We start from the raw sequence: 26,686 nt of genomic DNA, 5'->3' as shown, positions 1-26,686 counted from the left end.
TGCACCCACCAGTACTGTACCCCAGTGTTATACAGGGACAGACCTGTACCCACCAGTACTGTACCCCAGTGTTATACAGTGACAGACCTGCACCCACCAGTGCTGTACCCCAGTGTTATACAGTGACAGACCTGCACCCACCAGTACTGTACCCGTGTTATACAGCGACAGACCTGTACCCACCAGTACTGTACCCCAGTGTTATACAGTGACAGACCTGTACCCACCAGTACTGTACCCCAGTGTTATACAGTGACAGACCTGTACCCACCAGTACTGTACCCCAGTGTTATACAGTGACAGACCTGTGCCCACCAGTACTGTACCCCAGTGTTATACAGCAACAGACCTGTACCCACCAGTACTGTACCCCAGTGTTATACAGCGACAGACCTGTACCCACCAGTACTGTACCCCAGTGTTATACAGTGACAGACCTGCACCCACCAGTACTGTACCCCAGTGTTATACAGTGACAGACCTGTACCCACCAGTACTGTACCCTGGTATTACATTTTTCAATCCTGTAGTAGTGAGATTTTACAGATCAGGTTAAATTCTAAATTATGAACAGCAGTACAGCTTTTTGTATTGTCCCAGAGAGTAAAAGGTGGATCATTGTGATGTAGGATATCTAATGAAGGTTCTACGTCAACCCGACACAATTGACTGCCCCAGGCAAATCGCAGCTTCAAGCGCTGCCACCAAAGCGGTAGACAAGAGTGCTGAGGAAGTTCTTCGCATACAGTGGAATCACACAGGGGGAAAACTGAAATGGAAAGAAATCAAAATGCCAAAGAACTGTCCAACAGTCCACCTATTGCCCAGATTTTCTCCTCTCCTCAATCGAAAGCATCGACTAACACTGGGATATAATTCCATGGATGCCTGCTGCTTTCTGATATCTTGTCCAAGTGGCCATTCTTTAGGTGTGAGGCTCAAAGCGAGTGCTATCAAGCTGTTCAACCACGGGGGGCTTTGCCATCACGGGCAGGAGGTCTGATCCTGCCATCAACCAACTTCCACAATCTCCAGCAGGAGTGTCCGAGCAGTGGTCAGGTGCTGGCCACCTCATCTCCCCTCTAACAAGGCCAAGGATGTTGTGGCCAATCTAACACCCCAACTGCTGCCCTGGGCGAGACTGGCTGATACAGCACCAACTAGGGGATTGATCTTGGGCCTTTGTTGTGTGTACGGCCCAGTACAACACTGGGCAGCCCAAACACTACCCAAGGGAGCTTTTTTTTTTTTTAAATATAAAAGATGCTACAGTTCCACACCATGGATTTCCTGTGCATGCATCCCCGGAAGTTACACCCGAAAACGCACCCATTCCCCGGTCTCAAAAAAATTGAAGTTTCAACCCATTCAACCATCATTCCTGCACATCGGGCACAACATGTTTAAGAACCTGCAATTGGGGAAGTTTTACCATTTTTAATGTGACTTATGCGGTGCCATAAAAATGCATTAAAAGAAACAGAAAACAGAGTCAGTCTCTGAGGATAAATTTTTAAAAATCGCTGAAATTCACTTGCGGCCAACATGCCGCAATTTTTAAGCTGCGTAACTGATTTGCGCCCAGGTTAGGCGCATCTCTGGGCACAAACACGAAGGAAATACAAACTACAGCCCTCTAACTGCTGGGGCACCAGGATTCTTTGTCCACTATGATGGACATATACCTGGATGTACTCTCTGTACTCCAGCCCTGTGACTCCTTGTCCACTATGGTGAACATATACCTGGATGTGTACTCTGTACTCCAGCCCTGTGACTCCTTGCCCGCTGTGGTGAACATATACCTGGATGTACTCTGTACTCCAGCCCTGTGACTCCTTGCCCGCTGTGGTGAACATATACCTGGATGTACTCTGTACTCCAGCCCTGTGACTCCTTGCCCGCTGTGGTGAACATATACCTGGATGTACTCTCTGTACTCCAGCCCTGTGATTCCTTGCCCGCTGTGAACATATACCTGGATGTACTCTCTGTACTCCAGCCCTGTGATTCCTTGCCCGCTGTGGTGAACATCTACCTGGATGTACTCGCTATACTCCAGCCCTGTGACTCCTTGCCCGCTGTGGTGAACATATACCTGGATGTACTCTGTACTCCAGCCCTGTGACTCCTTGCCCGCTATGATGGACATATACCTGGAAGTACTCTCTGACATGAATCAACTGAGCGGCCTGCAGGTGGCACTGTCCAGGGAGAGTATAACTACTCGGGCATGGGCCCAGCTTGCACAGGACATTCTTAACAGGAACTGGTGAAGGACACAACTAGACCTCCATGTTGTAAAACAGTAGATTAAAGCTTTGTTTAACGCTTAGACCAAGTGCCTAGTAGTTTTCTTACATCACTCTCTATACTACAGCCCTGTGATTCCTTGCCCGCTATGGTGAACATATACCTGGATGTGCTCTCTGTACTGGTTCTGAGCCTCATACTCTCGCTGCTGGTTTTTCAGCCTTTCCTCTTTGGTCTTTACGAAGTTTTCATAGTCTCCCCGGTAGGTTTCCAGGCGTTGCGAGTGCAGGTAAACGATGTCGGTTGCCACAGCGTTTAGGAAGTTGCGATCGTGCGACACGACCAGGATGGTGGATTGCCAGGTCTGAAAGAAGAGCGCAGGTTTCAGCAGAAGAGTCATTTCGTACACAACACGCCCGTGGCACCTGTGTTAACAGGATAGACCTCCTCAGCAAGGGAGGAGCCAATCCAGCCATCAACTTACTGCGATTTAGCACTTCTCACAGAATGAAACAGCCCAAGGTACTTGAAAGGAAAACACAACAGGATGGGAGAAGGAGGTGTATAAGGGGAGATGAGATGAACACAACAAGGAGCGAGCAGGGAGTAGGAGAGGTGTAAGGGGAGATGAGATGAACACAACAAGGAGCAAGCAGGGAGTAGGAGAGGTGTAAGGGGAGATGAACACAACAAGGAGTGAGCAGGGAGTAAGAGAGGTGTAATGGGAGATAAATACACCTAGGAGTGAGCAGGAAGGAGGTTTTAGAGAGTTTCAAAACTCAGCTGGTATTTAAAAAAAATCATATTCCATAATTGAAGAAATATATTTCAACTGTATTTCAGAATATTCAAGATGAAATTGATAATCAGTGTCACAAGGTACTTCACAGCCGAGCAGCCGTGCAATGCAGAAGCTGCAAAGCACATTCCAGCTCCCAGAGCGAGTTGGGAATGTCAAGCTGGCGATTTCAGTCAGAGAGGAGTTGGGAGTTTAAGCAAATGTTTTCAGTCAATCATTCTTCCCATGACCTTTGGGGTCCTCCATTCAGTTGGAGCAGTAGATATATGCTCCACCAATGCTCATTTACCCCCCAAAAAGTGACCTGAATGGCCAAAGTGCTGAATCGAAATATCCCTCACACCAAGTGCTGGGACTGAACTCCCCAAAAAAACAGGATAGCGCTTCAAAAGAACAGTCTTCACACAAATGGTAGTGGAACTCGGGAACTCTCTTCCCCCAAAACGCTGGGGGTCAACTGGAGCTTTCAAAACTGAGAGCGATAGAGTTTTGTTGGTTAAGGGCATCAAGGGATACAGAGCAAAGGCGGGTGAATGGTACAGATCAGCCATGATCTAGTTGAATGGCGGAACAGGCTCGAGGGGCTGAATGGCCTCCTCCTGTTCCTATGTTCCTAGAAGTGTATTCCCTTTGCTTCCATTGGCTCTAAGGAACTCAGCCAATCCAAGTGTTTGTTCTGGTGCCCGAGGTTGGATAGCGAGTGTCGGTAAACTCCTCCACCATGGGGTGCATCAAAGCCAAGCCCAATACTGTCCACAACTGACATCCACACACTCACACCTTCCAGCAGGGGGTAGCTGGATGGTGAATGGGAGCAGGAATGCTGGTTAACCCTCAATCCATCCCTAACCTGGGTGCGTGGAGGTCAAGTGTAACCCAGTACAGACTGGGAATCAAGCCTGGGACGTTCCCAGGATCTACGCCTCAGTACCACACTGGGCAGCACATCCAGGGGAATTTCATCCCGCAGAAGCAGAAATACCAAGGGGCAGAAAACGTTAGTGGGAGTGGTATACAGACCTCCAAACAGTAATGCGCAGGTTGGGGATGGCATTAAAAGGGAAATTAGAGAAGCGTGCAATAAGGGCACAGCATTCTCCATGGGTGACTTTAATCTACATAGATTGGGCTAACCAAATTAGTAACAATACTGTGGAGGAGGAATTCCTGGAGTGTTTACGGGATGGTTTCCTGGACCAATATGTCGAGAAACCAACCAGAGATCAGGCTATCTTAGACCGGGTATTATGTAACGAGAAAGGATTAATTAGCAATCTTGTTGTACGACGCCCCTTGGGTCGGAGCGATCATAATATGATAGAATTCTTCATTAAGATGGAGAATGAAGTAGTTGACTCAGAGACCAGGGTCCTGAATTTAAATAAAGGAAACTACGATGGTCTGAGGCGCGAGTTGGGTAGGATTGATTGGGGAATGTCACTCAAAGGGTTGATGGTGGATAGGCAATGGCAAACATTCAAAGACCGCATGGATGAACTACAGAATTTGTTCATCCCAGTTTGGCATAAAAATAAAACAAAAAAGGTGACTCAACCGTGGCTAACGAGGGAAATTAGGGATAGCATAAGATCCAAGGAGAGGACATAAATTGGCCAGAAAAAGCAGTAAACCTGAGGATTGGGAGCAGTTTAGGATTCAACAAAGTAGGACAAAGGGATTAATTAAGAAGGGGAAAATAGAATATGAGAGTAAGCTTGCAGGGAACATAAAAACTGACTGTAAAAGCTTTTATAGATATGTGAAGAGAAAAAGATTGGTGAAGTCAAGCGTAGGTCCCTTGCAGTCAAAATCAGGGGAATTTATAATGGGGAACAAAAAAATGGCAGACCAATTAAATACATATTTTGGTTCTGTCTTCACAAAGGAGGACACAAATAACCTCCCAGAGATGTCGGGGAACATAGGGTCTGATGAAAGGAAGGAACTGAAAGAAATCAGTATTTGTAAGGAAATTGATGGGATTGAAGGCCGATAAATCCCCAGGGCCTGATAATCTACATCCTAGAGTACTTAAGGAAGTGGCCCTAGAAATAGTAGATGCATTGCTGATCATCTTCCAACATTCGATGGAATCTGGAACAGTACCTATGGATTGGAGGGTAGCTAATGTTACCCCACTATTCAAAAAAGGTGGTGGAGAGAAAACAGGGAATTACAGCCTGACATCGATAGTGGGGAAAATGCTAGAGTCCATTATAAAAGATGTAATAGCAGAGCACTTGGAAAACAGTGACAGGATTGGACAAAGTCAACATGGATTTACAAAAGGTAAATCGTGCTTGACTAATCTACTGGAATTTTTTGATGATGTAACTGGTAAAATAGATAAGGGAGAACCAGTGGATGTGGTGTATTTGGACTTTCAGAAGGCTTTTGATAAGGCCCCACATAAGAGATTAGCGTGTGAAGTTAAGGCACATGGGATTGGGGGCAAGGTATTGACTTGGATAGAGAACTGGTTGGCAGACAGAAAGCAAAGAGTTGGAATAAACGGTTCTTTTTCCGAGTGGCAGGCAGTGACTAGTGGGGTACCGCAGGGATCGGTCCTTGGACCCCAGCTATTCACAATATATATTAATGATCTAGGCAAGGGAACTAGATGTAATATCTCCAAATTTGCAGACGACACAAAGCTGGGTGGGCATGTGTGCTGTGAGGAGGATGCCGAGAAACTCCAGGATGATTTGGACAGGTTGGGTGATTGGGTAAAAGCATGGCAGATGCAATATAACGTGGATAAATGTGAGGTTATCCACTTTGGTGGCAAAAACAGGAAGGCAGATTATTATCTGAATGGCAATAGATTGGGAGAAGGGGAAGTGCAACGAGACCTGGGTGTCCTTGTGCACCAGTCGCTGAAGGTAAGCATGCAGGTGCAGCAGGCGGTTAAGAAGGCAAATGGTATGTTGGCCTTCGTAGCGAGAGGGCTTGAGTACAGGAACAAGGATGTCTTGCTGCAGTTGTACAGGGCCTTGGTGAGACCACATCTTGAGTATTGCGTGCAGTTTTGGTCGCCTTATCTGAGGAAGGATGTTCTTGCCATGGAAGGAGTTCAGCGAAGATTCACCAGGCTGATACCTGGGATGGGAGGAATGACGTATGAGGAGAGATTGGGACGATTGGGCTTGTACTCGCTGGAGTTTAGAAGAATGAGAGGGGATCTCATTGAAACTTATAAAATTCTGACAGGACTGGACAGACTAGATGCAGGAAGGATGTTCCCGATGGTCGGGGAGTCAGAACCAGGGGTCACAGTCTAAGGGTAAGGGGTAGGCCATTTAGGACAGAAATGAGGAGAAATTTCTTCACCCAGAGAGCGGTGAACCTGTGGAATTCTCTACCACAGAAGGCAGTAGAGGCCAATTCATTAAATATATTCAAGAAGGAGTTGGATATATTTCTTAAGGCTAAAGGGATCAAGGGGTATAGGGAGAAAGCAGGGACCGGGTACTGAATTTGGATGATCAGCCATGATCGCATTGAATGGCGGAGCAGGCTCGAGGGGCCGAATGGCCTACTCCTATCTTCTATGTTTCTATGTCAGACTGCTGGTCAGACATCCAGTCATGGATGAGCAGAAATTTGGGAAGACCGAAGCCATTGTTATCGGTCCCCGCCACAAACTCCATTCCCTAGCCACTGACTCCATCCCTCTCCCTAACATCTGTCTGAGGCTGAACCACATGGTTCGCAACCTTGGTGTCATATCTGACCCCAAAATGAGCTTCTGATCACATATCTGCGGCATAACTAAGACCGCCTATTTCCACCTCCATAACATCGCCCGTCTCCGCCATTGCCTGAGCTCGTCCGCTGCTGAAACCCTCATTCTTGCCTTTGTTACCTCTAGACTTGACTATTCCAACGCACTCCTGGCTGGCCTCCCACATTCCACCCTCTGTAAGCTTGAGGTCATCCAAAACTCGGCTGCCCGTGTCCTAACTCACATCAAGTCCCGTTCACCAATCACCCCTGTGCTCGCTGACCTACATTGGTTCCCGGTTAAGCAATGCCTCGATTTCAAAATTCTCAGCCCTGTTTTCAAATCCCTCCATGGCGTCGCCCCTCCCTATCTCTATAGTCTCCTCCAGCCCCACAAACCAAGATATCTGCGCTCCTCTAATTCTGCCCTCTTGAGCATCCCTGATTATAATCGCTCAATCGTTGGTGGCCGTGCCTTCTGTTGTCTCGGCCTTAAGCTCTGGAATTCCCTCCCTAAACTACTCCACCTCTCTTTCCTCCTTTAAGATGCTCCTTAAGACCTACCTCTTTGACCAAGCTTTTGGGCACCTGCCCTAATATCTCCTTATGTGGCTCGGTGTCAAATTTGTGTGTCTTATAATACTCCTGTGAAGCACCAGGGGACGTTTACTATGTTAAAGGTGCTATATAAATATAAGTTGTTGTTGTCGACTGACCAGGTCAAACTCCATTAGTATTACCACAGGAGATCGCGAGTTTTGGGGTGTCACATTTGTCAATGATTTTCCTGTGAAAGCATAAATCCAGCGACCTTGCCTCTAATATACAAAAGGAGCTGCTACTCCCTATAATCAAGGCCACTGCAATTACAATGACAGTCAAATTCCAATTTTGGTACACAGATTACGAGATTTTCACACATAATTTGGGGAAGCATTGTGTGAATCTGTTTTTCTGTGCAAAGTGAACGATTGGCCTGATCAGCCCCGCCTACATTGACATTTTCCTACAAGTGTGACTACACTTCAAAAGTACTTCATTGGCTGTAAAGCACTTTGGGACATCCCGGGATCGTGACATCGCTGTATCAATGCAAGTCTTTCTTTCGTTTTACCTCATCAGTGACAAACATTCCTCAGACAGCCAGCCCCGCACTTGCTGCATTGAGTTATTGAACAGCGCGATTCAATATGCAATACCTAAATTTATTTACGGAGAAGGAATAGCCTTTAGACTGGAAAATGAAATATCCCGCAATCCCATTATTGTGTGGATGATGAATAGTCCAGAAATGCAGGAAATGTATTTTACTCCTACGGGGGGGGGGGGGGGTGGTCAAACAGCAGCTAGCAGCATAGGAGAGACTAGCAGTGCGCACAAAGCAAAGGCTTAACATTACAACTGTAGTGTCCGTGTGTAGATAAAGACACTGAAGACAGGAGTTGGTTCATAGGTATTTACTAAGCAAGTCTGGGGGGGGGGGGGGGGGGGGGGGGTTTCTAAAGGATATACACAATACACAGGCTTATATAGCCCAAGTGGCAATTACCGGCATTACGCACACCTGGGGCTCTTAAAGGCACATACACCATAATTGCTCTTAAAGGCACATACACCACAACAACCCTAGCCCCATTCATCCAACCTCACTGCGTCTATTGATGTCTGCTTTGTATATTCAGTGTACAATTCACTCGTGTAGACCAGGCTTAGAGTCTCTTGCTCTCCCACAATCAAATTACCTAACACATCACTCTGTAGTAACAGGCATATACCGATTCAGGAGATTTTGCTCGTCAGGTAGTAAAATTAATTCCTATCCAAACGGCCAGAGCATGACGGAGGACGAGCGCGAAGCCCATGCACTTTGCAGGAGTGTTATAAAACAAAATTTGCCACCGAGCCACATAAGGAGACATTAGGGCAGTTGAGCATCTTGAAGGAGGAAAGAGGTAGAGAGGCAGAGAGGTTTAGGGAGGGAATTCCAGAGCTTAGGGCCTCGGCAGCTGAAGGCACGGCCGTCAATCGTTGAGCGATTATAATCAGGGATGCTTAAGAGGCCAGAATTAGAGGAGCGCGGATAGTTCAGGGGGTTGTGGGGCTGGAGGAGATTACAGAGATAGGGAGGGGTGAGGCCATGGAGAAATCTGAAAACAAGGATGAGAATTATTTTCCCCAATCGATAGAGGTGGAAGCTGACTCCATACCTTCAGATGATGTTCAGAAGAGGGGAGAACACACTGGATCAAGTCTACACGAGCATTGTAGACGCTTACAAGGCCATTCCCTGCCCCCACCTTGGGAAGTCTGACCACCTCTCCCTGTTTCTAGCCCCGGCATACAAACCGCTCATCAAAAGAGAGAGAACATCAATGAGAGCAGTGAAAGTATGGCCAGAGGGGGCAGTATCGGAGCTTCAGGATTGCTTCGAACGCACTGATTGGGGCATGTTTGCCCACAATGACATCGAGGAATATGCATCCACAGTGCTATTCTACATCAACAGCTGCGTCGAGGTCGTCACGACCCACAAAAATATCAGGTCATACCCCAACCAGAAACCCTGGATGAACGGAGAGGTCCGCTCGCTGTTGAAAGCACGCGACACAGCATTTAAATCTGGCGACGTGGCGGCTTACAGTGCAGCTAGGACCAACCTAAAAAAGGGTATCAGGACTGCCAAAAGGAAACAGACACTGCGGATAGAGGATCACTTCCACAACAACTTGGACCCCCGGCGCATGTGGCAAGGCATCCAGGCCATCACTGACTACAAGGGCAAAAACACCAGTCCCCCGGTCAGCGACGCCTCCCTTCCGGAGGAGCTTAACAACTTCTACGCTCGCTTCGACAGGGACAACAAGGAGCCAGCTACCAAAGCCTTGCCACCCCCGGAAGACCAGGTGCTCACTCTGTCGACCTCCGACGTAAGGGGCACTCTACGCAGAGTGAGCACACGAAAGGCTGCTGGACCGGATAGCATCCCTGGACGGGTACTCAAGGAATGTGATCAGCTGGCTGATGTCTTCACCGCCATCTTCAATCTGTCATTGGCCCAGGCAGTAGTCCCTACATGCTTCAAGACCGCCACCATCATTACTGTGCCTAAACAAGCGGCTGTGACGTGTCTGAACGACTATCGACCTGTCGCACTCACACCCATCGTAATGAAGTGTTTCGAGAGACTGGTCTTAGCCCACATCAAAGCCAGTGTTCCTGCCTCCCTTGACCAACACCAGTTTGCCTATCGTGCAAACAGATCAATGGAGGATGCAATCACAACTGCTCTACACTCGGCACTGAATCACCTAGATGGTAAGGAGACCTACATCAGAATGTTGTTTATAGACTACAGCTCAGCATTCAACACTATCATCCCCAACAAGTTGGCCACCAAACTCCAAACTCTTGGCCTGAACACTTCCCTCTGCAACTGGACCCTGGACTTCCTAACAAACAGACCCCAGTCTGTCAAATTAGGTAACCACACCTCCCCCCCCCCCCGCCTGACCCTGAACACGGGGGCCCCACAAGGATGTGTGCTGAGCCCCCTCCTCTACTCCCTCTTCACCCACGACTGTGTGGCTGTTAATGGTTCCAACACCATCATCAAGTTTGCAGATGACACCACGGTAGTAGGCCAGATCACCAACAACGATGGGTCAGCCTACAGGGAGGAGGTCCAGCATCTCGTGAAGTGGTGCGCCGACAACAACCTGGCCCTTAACACCAAGAAAACAAAGGAAATAATCGTGGACTTCAGGAAGTCCAAAGGCGGAAGTCACACCCCCATCCACATCAATGGGGCGGAGGTGGAAAGGGTGGCCAGCTTTAAGTTCCTCGGAGTCCACATCACGGAAGACCTCTCCTGGTCCCTCAACACCTCCTCTCTGGCGAAGAAGGCCCAGCAGCGCCTATATTTCTTGAGGAGGCTGAAGGGATGTAATCTGTCACCCCTGATCCTCTCTAACTTCTACCGCTGCACTATAGAGAGCATCCTGACAAACTGTATCACGGTATGGTATGGCAGCTGTAGCTCCCATGACCGGAAAGCCCTGCTGCGGGTAGTCAAAACTGCCCAACGCATTACCTGCACCCGGCTACCGACCATAGAGCATATATATCAGAAACGCTGCCTACGGAGGGCACGGTCCATCATCAAAGACCCTACCCACCCCAGCCACAGTCTGTTCGCCCTCCTACCATCTGGAAGACGCTACAGATGCATTCGCACCCGTACGACCAGATTTAGGAACAGCTTCTTTCCCAGGGCTGTCATCCTACTGAACTCCACAAATAAACACTAAAGCCTGCACATCTGCCAATGCACTTTATTATGGTCATATTTATGCTAATATACTGCAAGCCAAATGTATAAATGTATGTTGAATGTTTAAGTGTCCTAATCCAAATTGTACTCTCTCGGGAGCCGCAAGCCTACATTTCGTTGTACTGCACTTGTGCACCAACAATGACAATAAAAGTTGATTTGATTTGATTTGATAGGGGCAGCATGTAGATGAGGAAGAGGAGGGGATTCAAGCACAGATCTTTGAGGGACTCCAGAGGTAATGGTGTGAGCAGGAAAAAAAGCCATTGTTGGAAATGCTCTGGCTACAATTTGTTAGGCAAGAGTGAAACCAAGCAAGGGCAGGCCCACTGAGCTGGACAATGGAGGAGAGGCACTGGAGGAGGATGGTGAAAGTAGGTGGTCTTTTCAACAGGGAGGATATGGGGATGGAAACTAGGTGCAAAGGACACCACCTCAGCCATGTCAAAGGCTGCAGAGAGCTCAACGAAGAGGAGGAATAATACACCAGTCACATTTGGAGAATGTATTTTGTGATTTTGGTTAGAACATAAGAAATGATTATAATCGCTCAACCATTGACGGCCGTGCCTTCAGCTGCCGAGGCCCCGAGCTCTGGAATTCCCTCCCTAAACCTCTCCGCGCCTCTACCTCTTTTCTCCTTCAAGATGCTCAACTGCCCTAATGTCTCCTTATGTGGCTCGGTGACAAATTTTGTTGTATAACACTCCTGCAGAGTGCATGGGCTTTGCGCTCGTCCTCCGTCATGCTCTGGCCGTTTGGATAGGAATTAAATTTTACTACCTGACGAGCAAAATCTCCTAAAAATAGGAGTAGGCCATTTGGCCCTTCGAGCCTGCTCTGCCATTCAATAAGATCATCTCCACTTTCCTGAACTATCCCCATAGCCCTTGATCCCCGTTAGGACTGTTTCAGTGCGGTGGCAGGGACACAAACCTGTTTAGAAAGATTGAAACAGATTTGGGAGGTAACAACACATTCAAGGACTCGAGAGGAAAGGGAGGTTGGAGATTGGGTGGTAGTTTGCAAGAACAGAGGAGTCAAGGATGGGTCTTTTGGAGGAAGAGGTGATGACAGCAGTTCTGAAAGGCAGGGGGAAACCATGGGCGATGGCAAGGTCGAGGGAGTGAGCAGGAGTATGGTGGGAGAGTTTATACGGAGGGAGCGGTTTAGGGAGGACAGGTCAGTGAATTCAGTAGAGAATGGGCAAGGGAGCGGAGATGAAGATTGAAGTCACCAGTGATGAGTTGCTCAGTGGAGAGGCTGAGGGATGAAAGGAGGCAGGAGATCTGTGAGAAACTCGGGGTGGGGCTTGGGCGGCACTAGATAATGAGGATTTTAAAGGAGGCGAGGGGGGTGGGACAATGTAAAGTGCTCCAAGGAAGGAGACCAGAAGGTACCAGAGGAGCAGGCGGAGGGACCATGGTAAGGGGAGACTTTGGTTAAGAGGCAAGGTGTCGCCACCCGAGACAAGTTTCAGGCAAGGCCAGAATATCACCGCAATCATTCACAACATGGATAGCAAGGGCCTTGTTCATGATTGAATGGTCTTTCGGGAGAGAAATGCAGAGAGGGGCGATGATGAGATCTTCCGGTGGAGTGAGCGGAATGGGAAAGAGGTTGACGAGAGAGGAGGGTGAGGTAGTTGGAGTTGTTGCTCATCAGGGGGCAGCGATGGGTGCCTGAATCGCACCTTCGAAAGAATGCAGAGGGGCCCAGAGGGAAGCTGCGAGCTTATTCCAGCCTTGAACGGCGGCTGGAGAGTAGGAAGGCGGAGGAGTAGTGATGGGTTGGGGTAGGGATGGGGGGGCAAAGTACGCAAGAGGGGAGAAATGAAAGGTAGCATGACTGGGTGACGGGACTGGGTGGAGACAGGACAGATGAGTCCAATAGCAGAAAAAAAAAAGGGAAATAGAAGTAATGGGCCTGGACCCAGGGCGGCAGCCAAAATCCGCATGTGAATGGTCACAGAGGGAATTCAGGATACACAGGCATTGCAGAGATTACATTAAAATCCAGTTTAAGGAAAAAATTCTCCTGATCCCAGATAAACAATTAATAGCTTTGTGGTTCTGTACTGGTTTCAAATTTGATTTAATAATTTCCAAAGTTACTTTTTGGGTCTACAATACATTTTGAAAACTGTGCAAGGAAATTCAACAGCAAAACACAACTGCTGTCATTCCGATTCAGAAAGAATGAAAGGCTTTATTTTCCACACAGTACATTCGCTGCTGAAGGGAACGTGATGATAAAGAGCTGAAAAGCCGTCAATCCCGGCACAGAGCAAGGACTCACCTGCAGGTAGTTCTCCAGCCACAGGATGGCTCGCACGTCCAACATGTTTGTAGGTTCTAAGAAAACGAGAAGTTATTTGTATGAAGTTTATTGACGTCACCGACAGGATTTCACAAACTAAATGAAGTTAACAGCACAAGGATACTCGGAGCTTGCGCATTACATTCGAACTATATCACTCTACCAAATATAGAGACACCACTTCATTAGTTCTTTGGCTTCAAATATCTCAGAGGGAATTTTTCAAAAATGTGTTCTTGAGATGTGGCTGTCACTGGCAAGGCCGCATTTATTGTCCATCGTTGGTTGCCCAGAGGGCATTAAAAGTCAACCGTCGTATGGGACAGGCGTCACGTGTAGTCTGGGCCAGCTAAGAGTGTCAGGTTCCTGTTCCTGAAGGTACATTCCTGGATGACTAGATTTAGGGAAGGGAACCTGCCGTCCTTACCCGGTCTGGGCCTACGTGTGGCTCCAGTCCCACACCAACATGGTTGACTCTTAACTACCCTCGGAATTGGACCAGCAAGCCACTCCGTTGTATCAAACTAGGGATGGACAATAAATGCTGGCTTTGCCGGGGACGACCACACACCCGAGAATGAATGAAAAAAACTCTGCTTTGGTCACACTGCGTGGATTTGTAGCTCAGGGCAGCCTCGGCAATAATGGCGCAGCTGTCACAGGTGTTTGTAAGTTGCGCGATTCGCACCTTCATTCCTCAGTGGCTAGACAGGTCCGTACAGGTAAGCGATGAGAGGAAGTTGCCTCATCGCCCAGCTTGGCTGCAGCAGCCCTTACACTTACTACTGCCCAGTGAAACCGCCTCGTCGGGCAGTCCTCACTGTCTGGAACGGCACCACCTCATTGAGGTTGCTCAGATCAGGGCTGTGAAAGTGTCCCCCTGGGAGAAATGCAATCAGGAGCCAGAGCGATCCTTTGCTGATGCTCCATCCTCTCTGGGGTGGGGCCGGGGAGGGCCTGGCCCCTCAACAGCACAACTGGAATAAAGAGCTGGATGTGTGTGGGGACTATAGGTGCAAGCACACGTTCTACCGCTATGGTATTGCAAGTCGATGCACCCTCAGACATACAATAGCACCCAGTAAAACTATTAAAAGGCACATTTTACTACAAATACTGGCCAGATAGATTATCCATTAAGTGCACAAAACATGAATTATACAAGAGCAAATTGCCTTCAACCTGATTAATTGCACATCAAGTGCTTTGGAGCACTGCTGAGGGGGTGCGATAAGGTGCTACATGAATGCCAGTTCTTTCTTAACGAGTCAACTTACCATCTAGTAACAGAAGATCAGGCCTGAGAGAGAGAGAGAGAGAGAGAAAGAGAGCGATAATGTAATAACCCACAATCATCAATTATCTGTATTGAGATCAAATTGCCCGCAGCAGTGCAGACTGGACCCAGGTTTGAACCCTGATCTCAACCCGACTACCAGTAAGGGAGCTACAACTCCCCTTCGTACCCCAGTGCTAACAAAACCCCAAGAGTCAGTGCCTTCAGGCAGTGAAGGGGAGCTGTGAGCAAAAACACAAAACAAAACGATGGTAGAGCAAGCTTATTGAGGTATAGTGAGTCTATTAAAATACAACCATGACGTCAGATCACAAGGAGTCAGGACCGTGTTTATTTCACACGCCATACGGTAGCAAGGAGCGCAAACTACTTTCTGTTGCCACTGGCTGTGTCATACAACTGGTCAACTACATATCAACTTATTCAGCGCTATATTCCTTGCTGCTATAGATAGGCAGGAGATACAAAGCTGTTTTCCTCAGAGTGTCTGATATGGTGTGGGTCCATATGGTGTGACTCCAGACCGAGAAAAACCAATGCGGGACTGGAGTCACATACAGGCCCAGAGTGGGTGAGGACAGCAGCTTTCCTTCCCTAGAGAGACATTAGTGAACCAGTTGGGTTTTTATGACAGACAGCTTTACGGTCACTTTAACTGTTACTCCAGATTTATTTAGCTATTTGTTTTTATAAACTGAATTCAAATTCACGAACTGCCACGAATTCCTGTCTCTAGATTATTAGTCCAGGCATCCGGATTATTTAGTCCAGTAACATAACCTTTACACTCCCATACCTTTGTACAGTCGGTCTCCTGCCAGAGTTTAAATGGAATTTTGTACATGTAGAACTGAACACAGCACTGTTAATCTTCCTGTTGCTTATCCAGTTAAGACCACCCTGCTCTTGCAGGGTTATCAGGAGCCAAGCTGTGCCCAGTGACCAGTCTGCTGCTCCAGGTTCCATCACTCACACAGTGCCCGAAGTACTGCGGCCCGGACGACTATCTGATCCCAGTACCTGCCACAGAGGGTCGACTGATCGAACCTCCCACCCCAGGTGCGTTAGTTTGGGACTCCTGTCGGCCTGGAGAGAGCTCGACGCGTCAATGCTCGTGTATGTACGTAGAGCTCTGTTCTCCCGTCAGTTCTCTTGACGTTAGAAAATAACTGGGTAGTAGTGCCCGCTTTCTACTAACACAAGAGATTCTGCAGCAAGTTTAGAGAGTGCCTGGATCCAACAGACCGCCCCAAGACTCTTTAAAGCTGGCCGGACAGTACACTCTTTGGAATAAATGATCAGTATGTACAGCTAGTGTTGATTTGCTGCCCGCGTTCAAAGGGGAGCTATGCATGATCCTGCGAGTGGAACACCGCGCATTCTAGAGGTAGGAGCGTTGACAGGGATAGTGACACCAGTCCCTATGGTCTCCTGCAGCTTGCTATTAACCCGTGGGGGCGAGGGGGGGAATTTCCCGTTTGTTTTCCACTGGTTTTGTTGCCTGGGGTGTGTGGGGATGGGGTGGGTTTGGTTTAATGGTGTGAGGAGATTGCGCCAATGGGACAGGACTGCATCGACAAGCCAGCTGGCCTTTTCCTGACCTTTGTCGTACACTGGGGTCACAGTCCATAATGGTAAGAGATGGACTCCCCGAGGGGGTCTCGCACCATTTGGCACTGATCTACGCGGGGCTGGCTCTGGAGCGACGTTGCCACTTTCACGCTGACACGCCTTGAATCAGTGCGACAGTGGCAGTATAACTCCAGCCTGTGATCCGTTCTTTTGTCTGGTGTGCTAGGTGGCATGGTGGTTTTAGAAATTTTAGATCTCTGTGTATTTTCCGAAGTTTTCCGTTTCCTCCCTATCCACAACAAACAGGAATGTAAATGAAAGATTAAATGCATCTCTTAATTCAGCTCCTTTATAAGCAGATTAGAAAAATATATCAGAATGACTTAGAATAATTTCCTTTTCCAATTTTCTCCAAGCCTATCTATCCACTACCTTCACCTGGAAGCCTAGACTATGAACGTCGACAAGGTCGGGCAGACTATTCGACTGCTGGATGCATCACACTGAGCCCAAACCTGTTATCACCCAACATCTCCACACCGCACCTCTCCAGCAGGAGGAATCGGGCTGATTTATCCTCCTCTTAGCTCAGGGGTGCCGAGGCCAATTAGTGCTGCCCCAGTTGAGATTAAGTAACTCGGTGAAGTCCAGGGACTGAGCTTGGGTCCTTCCTGGTCTCTACGGCTCAGCACCACACTCAGCAATGCATTGGCCCAGTTTCAGAGAAACCCCAAAACAACAGTGGAATAAGTCTGCTGACGTTCGTTGTCTGGGCTCGCAGATGAAGATAGTGGATAAGCTTGATGTTGTGTACATGGGCTTTCAAAAGGCGTTTGATAAAAGTACCACACACTAGACGTGTTAGCAAAATTGAAGCCCATGGAATAAAAGAGGCAGTAGCAGCACGGATACAAAACTGGCTAAGGGATAGAAAAGAGAGTTGTGGTGAATGGCTGTTTTTAGGACTGGAGGGAGGTATACGGTGGAGCTCCTTCTATGCTGTACTATTCTATGATTTGAAGCTTAGATACACCACACTCCAGTACGTGACTGGGTAGCTTTCTTGTTTGAGTTCATTCCCAGGATCAAACTTTGGCTGATTTGGTAAAACAAAGTTGGCCATAAGAAAAGGAGTTTAAAATTACTCTGAACTGAAGATAGCCGAAGGATAACATAGGAACAAGAGTAGGCCATTCAGCCCCTCGAGCCTGTTCCACCATTCAATTAAGATCACGGCTGATCTGTACCTCGACTCCATTTACCCGCCTTTGGTCTATATCACTATACAATGCTGAATGTATTCAAAGCAGCCAGCTCGCCGGCTTTAAACCGAACACAGACCGGGGACCATGGCGGACCAATCACTTACTTGGCAAATAGTGCCGTGGCTAAAGCCAGCCTCATTCTCCAGCCTCCAGAGAACTCCCTGAAACACAAAGTTAACACTGGGTTTTAAAACAAATACTTCTCCATAACTACAAAACGATTGAAAAGGAGAACAGGGATGCACAAGTTAAATGAAACTCACAAAGTTTGATGGAAAGTTTGGGTAGATAGTAATTTAATACTTCGCCTCACTGGCTTATATAGAATTGCTGTAGTTTAAGTAAAATGGGGAGAGGTAACTACCTGTATCGGAGGTTACAACAGGCAATAAATAACATACACATGGCGCAACATTGGTTGTTACTGATATTATACAGCGCTCTGTGATGGACTGCTTGCTCTCACCGATAATATACTGTTCTGACATTCGCTTACAAGTACTAAATCAACAGCTTATTCAAAAGAAACATTTTACGCGCAGTGCCTTACCTAGTCATCTGTTGCTGCATCTTGGAACTGAAGCCCAAACCAGCCAGAATAACCGAGGCCCTAAAAACAGAGAGAGAGACCATCAAACCAGAGCTAGATACAGGTGTTTGTGTTGGAATGGTTAGTGAGCGAGAGGGGGAGAGTGCACGCGAGGGAGAACTGCGCACACGTACAGTGAATTTCATGGTTTAGGACAACAATGCAGTTCTGCAAGGCCAACTCTCCACATGCCCCGCCCCATCTAAACTCAAAGGACCATCACATCAGCCAAATCATTCCCAGCATTCTCAATCATACTAAATGCTGATATGTGCCAACATATTGCCCTGGGAAACCTGACTGCTCCAGTGTTGCATGAACTTCTCACAGAAAACTTTACCATGTCAAGGTAGAACACCAAGTTACCTCGGCAGTCCAGCTGTAAAACTGCCAAATCCACGTCACAGAAACGTTGCCACTGACATCAGAGCAAGCAACCTTCATAAACCCAGGGGCTGGCAGCCTTCCCGGCACTTCTTTATGCGTGAGCTGAGAGAGTTAGGACTGTCAGCTGGGGCTCAGTGGGTAGCACTCTCGCCTCTGAGTCAGAAGGTTCTGAGTTCAAGTCCCACTCCATCTATGCTGACACTTGAGCACAGTACTGAGGGAGCACTGCCCTGTCCGCTCTCTCAGGTGGACATAAAAGATCCCATGGCACTATTTCGAAGAAGAACAGGGGAGTTCTCTCCGGCGTCCTGGCCAATACTTATCCCTCAATCAACATCACTAAAAACAGATAATCTGGTCATTATTACATTACTGTTTGTGGGATCTTGCTGTGTGCAAATTGGCTGCCGCGTTTTCTACATTACAACAGTGACTACACTTTAAATGTACTTCATTGGCTGTAAAGCACTTTGGGACGTCCTGTGGTCGTGAAAGGCGCTATAGAAATGCAAGTTCCTTCTTTCTATGGAAGGGAGCACAAGGTCTCCTCTCTGGGAAAAGGCTCATGCAGGACACAAGAATTCCATGCTCATGTTCAAAGAGGGACATTTAAGCTCAGTTGAACATACAGGAGGCACCTCAGTTTCAACATCCTATTCAAAGGACGGCACCTCTGCTACTGCAGCACTTCCTCAACTACTGCAGAAGAATGACCAGAGACTCGGAGCTGTGGAGGAGCAAAGGGATTTACGTGTCCCTGGGCACAAATCACGGGAAGATAATGCGCAGGTACAAAACAGCTAATGGAATGTTGGCCTTTCATCTCAAGAGGGCCGGAATACAAAGCGGTAGAAGTTATGCTACAGTGATATAAAGCTCCGGTTAGATCCCATCTGGAGTAACTGTTGTCTCTGTGCACTGCATCGCAGGAAGGATGTACTGACCTCGGAGGGGAGGCAGAATCATTAGAATGATACCGGGTCTTAAATGGTTAAATTATAACAGGTTACATAAACTTGGCTCCCTTGAGTTTAGGAGGTTAAGGGGTGATCTAACGGAGGTGTTTAAAACGTTAAAAGGATTCGATAGTGTAGAGAGAGAGAAACTATTTCCTTTGGTGGGGGAAACAAGAACATAATCTTAAAACTGGAGCCAGGCCATTTAGGAGGGAAATGAGGTGGTACTTCTTCCACACAAAGGACAGTGGCAATTTAGAAATCTCACCCTCAAAAGGCTGGGGGTCAATTGGAGCTATCATAGAAACATAGAAGATAGGAGCAGGAGTAGGCCATTCGGCCCTTCGAGCCTGCTCCGCCATTCAATGTGATCATGGCTGATCATCCAAATTCAGTACCCTGTCCCTGCCTTCTCCCCATATCCCTTGATCCCTTTAGCCTTAAGAAATATATCCACTCTTTCTTGAATATATTTAATGAACTGGCCTCCACCGCCCTCTGTGGCAGAGAATTCCACAGGTTCACCACTCTCTGGGTGAAGAAATTCCTCCTCATTTCAGTCCTAAATGGCTTACCCCTTATCCTTAGACTATGACCCCTGGTTCTGGACTCCCCGGCCATCGGGAACATCCTTCCTGCATCTAGTCTGTCCAGACCTGACAGAATTTTATAGGTTTCGATGAGATCCCCTCTCAATCTTCTAAACTCCAGCGAGTACAAGCCCAATCGACACAATCTCTCCTCATACGTCATTCCTGCCATCCCAGGTATCAGCCTGGTGAATCTTCGCTGAACTCCCTCCATGGCAAGAACGTCCTTCCTCAGGTAAGGTGACCAAAACTGCACACAATACTCAAGGTGCGGTCTCATCAAGGCCCTGTACAACTGCAGCAAGACATGTTTGTTCCTGTACTCGAACCCTCTTGCTACGAAGGCCAACATACCATTTGCCTTCTTAACCGCCTGCTGCACCTGCATGCTTACCTTCAGCGACTGGTGCACAAGGACACCCAGGTCTCTTTGCACTTCCCCTTCTCCCAATCTATTGCCATTCAAATAATAATCTGCCTTCCTGTTTTTGCCACCAAAGTGGATAACCTCACATTTATCCACATTATAGTGCATTTGCCATGTTTCTGCCCAATCACCCAACTTGTCCAAATCGTACTGGAGTTTCACGACATCCTCCTCACAGCATACCCTCCCGCCCAGCTTTGTGTCGTCTGCAAATTTGGAGATATTACATCCAATTCCCTCGTCCAGATCTTTAATATATATTGTGAACGGCTGGGGTCCTAGGACCGATCCTTCCAAGACTTAGATAGCTTAATTTTTATTGGGCAAGGGAATCAAGGGATACGGAGCGAAGGCGGGTAAATGGAGTCATTGAGGTACAGATCAGCCATGATCGGATTGAATGGTGGAACAGGCTCAAGGGGCTGAATGGCATCCTGCCGTTCCTGTGTACCACTGTACGTTCTCATTTGCTCCTTCCCCCATCACCCAAAGGTGCCAAATCCTGCTGAGTTTCGCTACACAAGCAAGACCAGCCCCTCTGGTACTTCGCCCGACTGCCCGTCCTTCACATCGAGTGTCAGTAGGTTATCTGACCGTGGGGGGGGGGGGGGGCACAACAACTGATCCCAATCCCATCCTCATTTGCCATCCAAACACACACATTTCCCAGCTGGGTCTTTGGGTCGTAGGAATCACGGCTGATATTTCCGCCTCCCAAGGTCAGGGGTCACTGAGGCCGTTCGCGACCCCGACTGTTGTCTTGGCAGAAACGTTTCTTCACTCTGTGTTTTTTGATGCATTAACCCGTTACCTCCCAAACTCCGGAATGAACTGTCGTTCTTAAAGGATTCGCTCATCTCACCCGTATTCATTCTAAACGCACCTGGCCGGAGCCTTGTCCGCTTCGATCTCTTCCAACTTGGCGTAGATTTCTGTCAGCCTGGTGCTCTCTGTACCATCGCTCCTGCAAGAGAAAGTCACAAAGACAATGATATTTACAGCTTACAGGCTGACCTCCAACAGCACTAGCTCGAAGGTGATGTACATCTTACAGGCTGACCTCCAACAGCACTAACTCGAAGGTGATGGACATCTTTTTCTTCACCCATCTTCTCTCCTCTCCTGACTTTCACTAGGATACAGTACGTGATGTGCTGGACACCCTAAATACCTCAGTGAAAGTGGCAGCGTTTCACATCCGAGAGCATTGGCAGGTAGTTCAAAGCCAAGCCCAATCCTGTCCACATCTGACCATCACACCCACACTTTCCCAACAGGAGGTGACCGGCGCACCGACCCCTGGCTGGGGGTGACCGGCGCACCGACCCCTGGCTGGGGGTGACTGGCGCACCGACCCCTGGCTGGGGGTGACTGGCGCACCGACCCCTGGCTGGTTTGCCCTTCCCTCGCCCAGCAGGTACAGTACCGAGGTCAACACTAGCACCCAAGTCAACCCGACTGGAGATCAAATGTGGGACACTCCGCTCTGCGTGTTTCAGCTGCGCACTGACCACCAACTATCCTATTTGCAGCAGCTTCCTGTGGAGAGCTGGGAGGAGGGACAAGTTCCTACAAAGCTCACCACAGCGTCAGAGGAGTTACATTACTCAATGGACCAAACAGGAGCCAAAGGCAGTCCTCACACAGGTATCGGGCAGGTAGAATTGAGGAGTACTGGTCACATCGCGCTATTAAAACACTTTATAGCCCTTTAAAACAGAATTTCTTATTGATACAAGACAGCTGCCAAACAGGAATGACTAGATTGAAAAGTTTTCCACCTTCCAAGGTTAAGTCTGTAACTACTGTAAATCTAGTGCACCATTGCTACTGTTGACTAATACATTTACAGTTTAATAAATCTGTTTGGCAGTTTATAGCCCAAGTCATGGTCTAGAGGAGTGCTTGTTCTACTGCCTCGAAGTCAGGAAAGAGTGTGTGATATAACCAGTAAGCCAAGATACAGCGACGACTCTCTTTTCTGTTTTAATCAGCCTTGGCTCGGTGATAGCACTCACGCCCGAGTCAGAAGGCAGTGGGGGTTCAAACCTCACTCCATAGTCTTGAGCACATGGAGTTACACAGGGGGAGAAATTTATTATTGCCCCATTTGGGGGCGGTAACCTTAGCGCCAGGCGCCAACGATTCCCAGCTTTCACAATATTGGGTTTAGCACTCCAGGAAGGAGGAGCGCTAAATGAAGCTCACCACTTCCTTCCTGGAGCGCAATAGGCAGCAGGCGGGGCGGTACCAGTGGGCCGCGCAGCACTGCCGCATTCCGAGGCTCCTCCCCTCCCTTAAAGGGAAGGGTCATCGCTGCAGGCCCTGCACTGGGACCAGTCAGCTGGTCCCCGACGGTGGCCACGATGCGGCTCGATCAGCCCCATGCACTCCAGCAGAGCGCCGGGCTCATCGATCGCGGCCCAGGAGAAGCAAAAGAAGTTGACCAAAACCATTTCAGAAATGTAGGTACTTATCTCAGCAACCTCCCCTTGAACTTTCGCCTCCCCAACACCCACCCCCCCCCAACCAAAGCGCCCGGCGTCCTGAACAACGCCTCATGGAGCTGTCAGTGTCATCAGCCAGTGAGGGGTGGGGGCGGAACAGAAGCTCGGGTCCGGGGCGATGCGCACAGCGACGACGTCACGATCTCCGCAAAGGAGAATGGGGCGCAACGCCATATATAGCGAGAGTCGATCTTCTCGCCGCGCCCGGTCGCGAACGACCCCGGAGGTGCTAAGGTGCCCAATTTCTCCCGCAGAGTGTCTAAAAAGACTTGCATTCCTGTAGCACCTTTCACGACCTCATGACGTCTCAAAGTACTTTACAGCCAATGAATTATGTTTTGAGTGTAGTCACTTTGCTCACAGAAAGCTCCCGCAAACAGCAATGTGATAATAACCACAAAATCTGTTTTTTGTTGTTGTGTTGATTGAGGGGTAAATAGTGGCCAGGACACTGGGGAGAACTCACCTGCTCTTCTTTGAAATAGTGCCGTGGGATCTTTTCTGTCCACCTGAGAGAGCAGATGATTAACATCTCGTCTGAAAGACGGCACCTCCGGCAGTGCAGTGCAGTGCTCCCTCAGCACTAAACTGGAGTGGGAGCGGGACTTGAACCCACGGCCTACCGACTTCCGAGCCGAGAGTGCTACCATTGAGCCACAGCTGACAATGTACTGAGGGAGTGCTGCACTGTCGGAGGTGTCGTCTTTCAAAGGAGATATTAATCTGATGGCACAGGTCGAAGAATCCTAGAACGGTTACAGTATGGAAGGTGGCCATTCGGCCCGTCGAGCCCGTGGTGACTCACTGCAAGAGCAATTCAGCTAGTCCCACTCCCCTGCAAAATTTTTTCCTTCAGATACTTATCCAATTCCCTTTTGAAAGGTAAGATTGAATCTGTCTCCACCACCCTTTCAGAAGTGCTTTCCAGATCTTAACCACTCGCTGCGTAAAAAAGTTTTTTCTTACATCACCTTTGGTTCTTTTGCCAATCACCTTAAATCTGTCTCCTCTGGTTCTCGATCCTTCTGCCAATGGGAACAGTTTCTCTCCATCTACTCTGTCCAGGCCCCTCATGATTTTGAACACCTCTATCAAATCTCCTCTCAACCTTCTCTGCTCCAAGGATAACAACCCCAGCTTCTCCAGTCTATCCACGTAACTGAAGTCCCTCATTCCTGGAATCATTCTCGTAAATCTTTTCTGCACCCTCTCTAAGGCCTTCACATCCTTCCTAAAGTGTGGTGCCCAGAATTGGACACAATGCTCCAGTTGAGGCTGAACCAGTGTTTTATACAGGTTCATCATAATTTCCAAACTTTTGTACTCTATGCCTCTATTTATGAAGCCCAGGATCCCATAAGCCTTTTTAACTGCTTTCTGAACCTGCCCTGCCACCTTCAATGATTTATGCACATATACCCCCGGGTTTCTCTGTTCGTGCACCCCCTTCAGGATTGCACCATTTAGTTTATATGGCCTCTTTCTACCAAAATGTATCACTTCGCACTTTTCTGTGTTAAATTTCATCTGCCACGTGTCCGCCCATTCCACCAGCCTGTCTATATCTTCTTGAAGTCTATCACTCTCCTCCTCACTGTTCACTATACTTCCAAGTTTTGTGTCATCTGCAAATTTTGAAATTGTGCCCTGTACACCCAAGTCCAAGTCATTAGTATATATCAAGAAAAGCAGTGGCCCTAGAACCGACCCCTGGGGAACACCACTGTATACCTTCCTCCAGTCCGAAAAACAACCGTTCACCACGACTCTGTTTCCTGTCACTTAGCCAATTCCGTATCCATGCTGCCACTGTCCCTTTTATTCCATGGGCTTCAACTTTGCTGGCAAACCTGTTATGTGGCACTTTGTCAAACGCCATTTGGAAATCCATGTACACCACGTCAACCCTCTTTGGTACCTCATCAAAAAACTCGATCAAGTTGGTTAAACACTATTTGCCTTTAACAAATCCGTGCTGGCTTTCCTTAATTAATCCACACCTATCCAAATGACTGTTAATTTTGTCCCTAATTATTGTTTTTAAAAGCTTCCCCAGTACCGAGGCTAAACTGACTGGCCTGTAGTTGCTGGGTTTATCTTTACACCCTTTTTTGAACATTTGCAATTCTCCAGTCCTCTGGCACCGCCCCCGTATCTATGGAGGATTGGAATATTATGGCCAGTACCTCCAAGATTTCCGCCCTCAATATCCTAGGATGCATCCCATCCGCTCCTGGTGATTTATCTACTTTAAGTACAGCCAGCCTTTCTAATACCTCTATCAATTTGTATCCCATCAAGTGTCTTCACTACCTCCTCCTTCACTATGTCTATGGCAGCATCCTCTTCCTTGGTGAAGATAGATGCAAAGTTCACATTTAGCACTTCAGCCATACCCTCTGCCTCCGTGCATAGGTCTCCTTTTTGGTCCCTAATCGGCCCCACCCCCCCTCTTCCTACCCTTTTACTATTTATATGCCTATAGAAGACTTTTGGATTACCTTTTATGTTGGTTGCCATTCTATTCTCATACCCTCTCTTTGCCCCTCTTATTTTCTTTTTCACTTCCCCTCTGACCTTTCTATATATAGCCTGATTCTCAGATGTATTTGCAACCTGACATCTCCTTTCTTTCCTGAACACATTATAACCAGGAATATTTAATACCCAGTCCTGCCCTTTTTTGAGCCAGGTCTCAGTTATTGTCACATCATATTCCCATGTGGCTATTTGTGCCTGCAGCTCACTGACCTTGTTTACTACGCTTCGTGCGTTTACATACATACACTGTAAACCCATCTTAGACCATCCTGTGTTCTCACTGACCTTGTTTACTACGCTTCGTGCGTTCACACACATACACTGTAAACCCATCTTAGACCATCCTGTATTCTCACTGACCTTGTTTACTACGCTTCGTGTGTTCACATACATACACTGTAAACCTATCTTAGACCATCCTGTGTTCTCACTGACCTTGTTTACTACGCTTCGTGCGTTTACATACACACACTGTAAACCCACCTTAGACCATCCTGTGTTCTCTCTTAGTTTGACCCCACCTAATACCTTGCCATTTCTTACTTTACTGCTCTCTGCCTCTCCCAATCCTTAGAGTACTTTATTTCCACTTTCTAATGTTACATCCTGGTGCCCATCCCCCTGCCAAATTAGTTTGAACCCTCCCCAACAGCACTAGCAAACCTCCTCGTGAGGATATTGGTTCCTGCCCCGTTGAGGTACGGCCTGTACAGGTCCCACCCCCCCCAGAACCGGTCCCAATGCCCCAGGAATCTGAAGCCCTCCCTCCATCTCTCTAACCACGCATTCATCTGCTCTATCCTCCTATTGCTATACTCACTTGCGAGTGGCACCGGGCGTAATCCGGAGATTACTACCTTTGAGGTCCTGCTTTTTAATCTCTTTCCGAGCTCCCTAAAATCTGCCTGCAGGACCTCATCCATCTTTCTACCTATGTTGTTGGTACCAATATGGACCACGACCTCTGGCTGTTCACCCTCCCCCCTCAAATTTCTGCAGCCGCTCAGAGACATCCTTAACCCTGGTATCAGGGAGGCAACATACCATCCTGGAGTCACATCTGCAGCCCCATACTATCGAATCCCCTACCACTATTGCTCTCCCACTCTTCTTCCTCCCCCCCACACAGCT

At 48.0% G+C, this 26,686-nt stretch overlaps 1 protein-coding gene across 2 annotated transcripts in view; it reads right to left on the bottom strand.

The window, feature by feature from the left end:
• abcf3 (ATP-binding cassette, sub-family F (GCN20), member 3) overlaps positions 1–26,686 on the bottom strand; it is a 90,984-nt gene that overhangs the window by 23,661 nt on the left and 40,637 nt on the right. For both annotated transcript variants that reach the window (XM_085989644.1, XM_085989642.1), the window contains exons 8-13: positions 21,391–21,471; positions 18,109–18,168; positions 17,663–17,719; positions 14,702–14,724; positions 13,404–13,459; positions 2,417–2,617 (exon numbers count right to left, since the gene is read on the bottom strand). In XM_085989644.1, coding sequence (XP_085845770.1) covers positions 2,417–2,617; positions 13,404–13,459; positions 14,702–14,724; positions 17,663–17,719; positions 18,109–18,168; positions 21,391–21,471 — 478 coding nt within the window. The remainder of the gene's footprint in view (positions 1–2,416; positions 2,618–13,403; positions 13,460–14,701; positions 14,725–17,662; positions 17,720–18,108; positions 18,169–21,390; positions 21,472–26,686) is intronic.

Source organism: Somniosus microcephalus, chromosome 6, assembly GCF_052327205.1.
Source record: "Somniosus microcephalus isolate GS21.2 chromosome 6, FLI_Smic_1.0, whole genome shotgun sequence".
Taxonomy (NCBI): Eukaryota; Metazoa; Chordata; class Chondrichthyes; order Squaliformes; family Somniosidae; genus Somniosus; species Somniosus microcephalus.
Note: the sequence above shows the minus strand (reverse complement) of the source record. Positions and strands in the feature narration are given on the sequence as shown.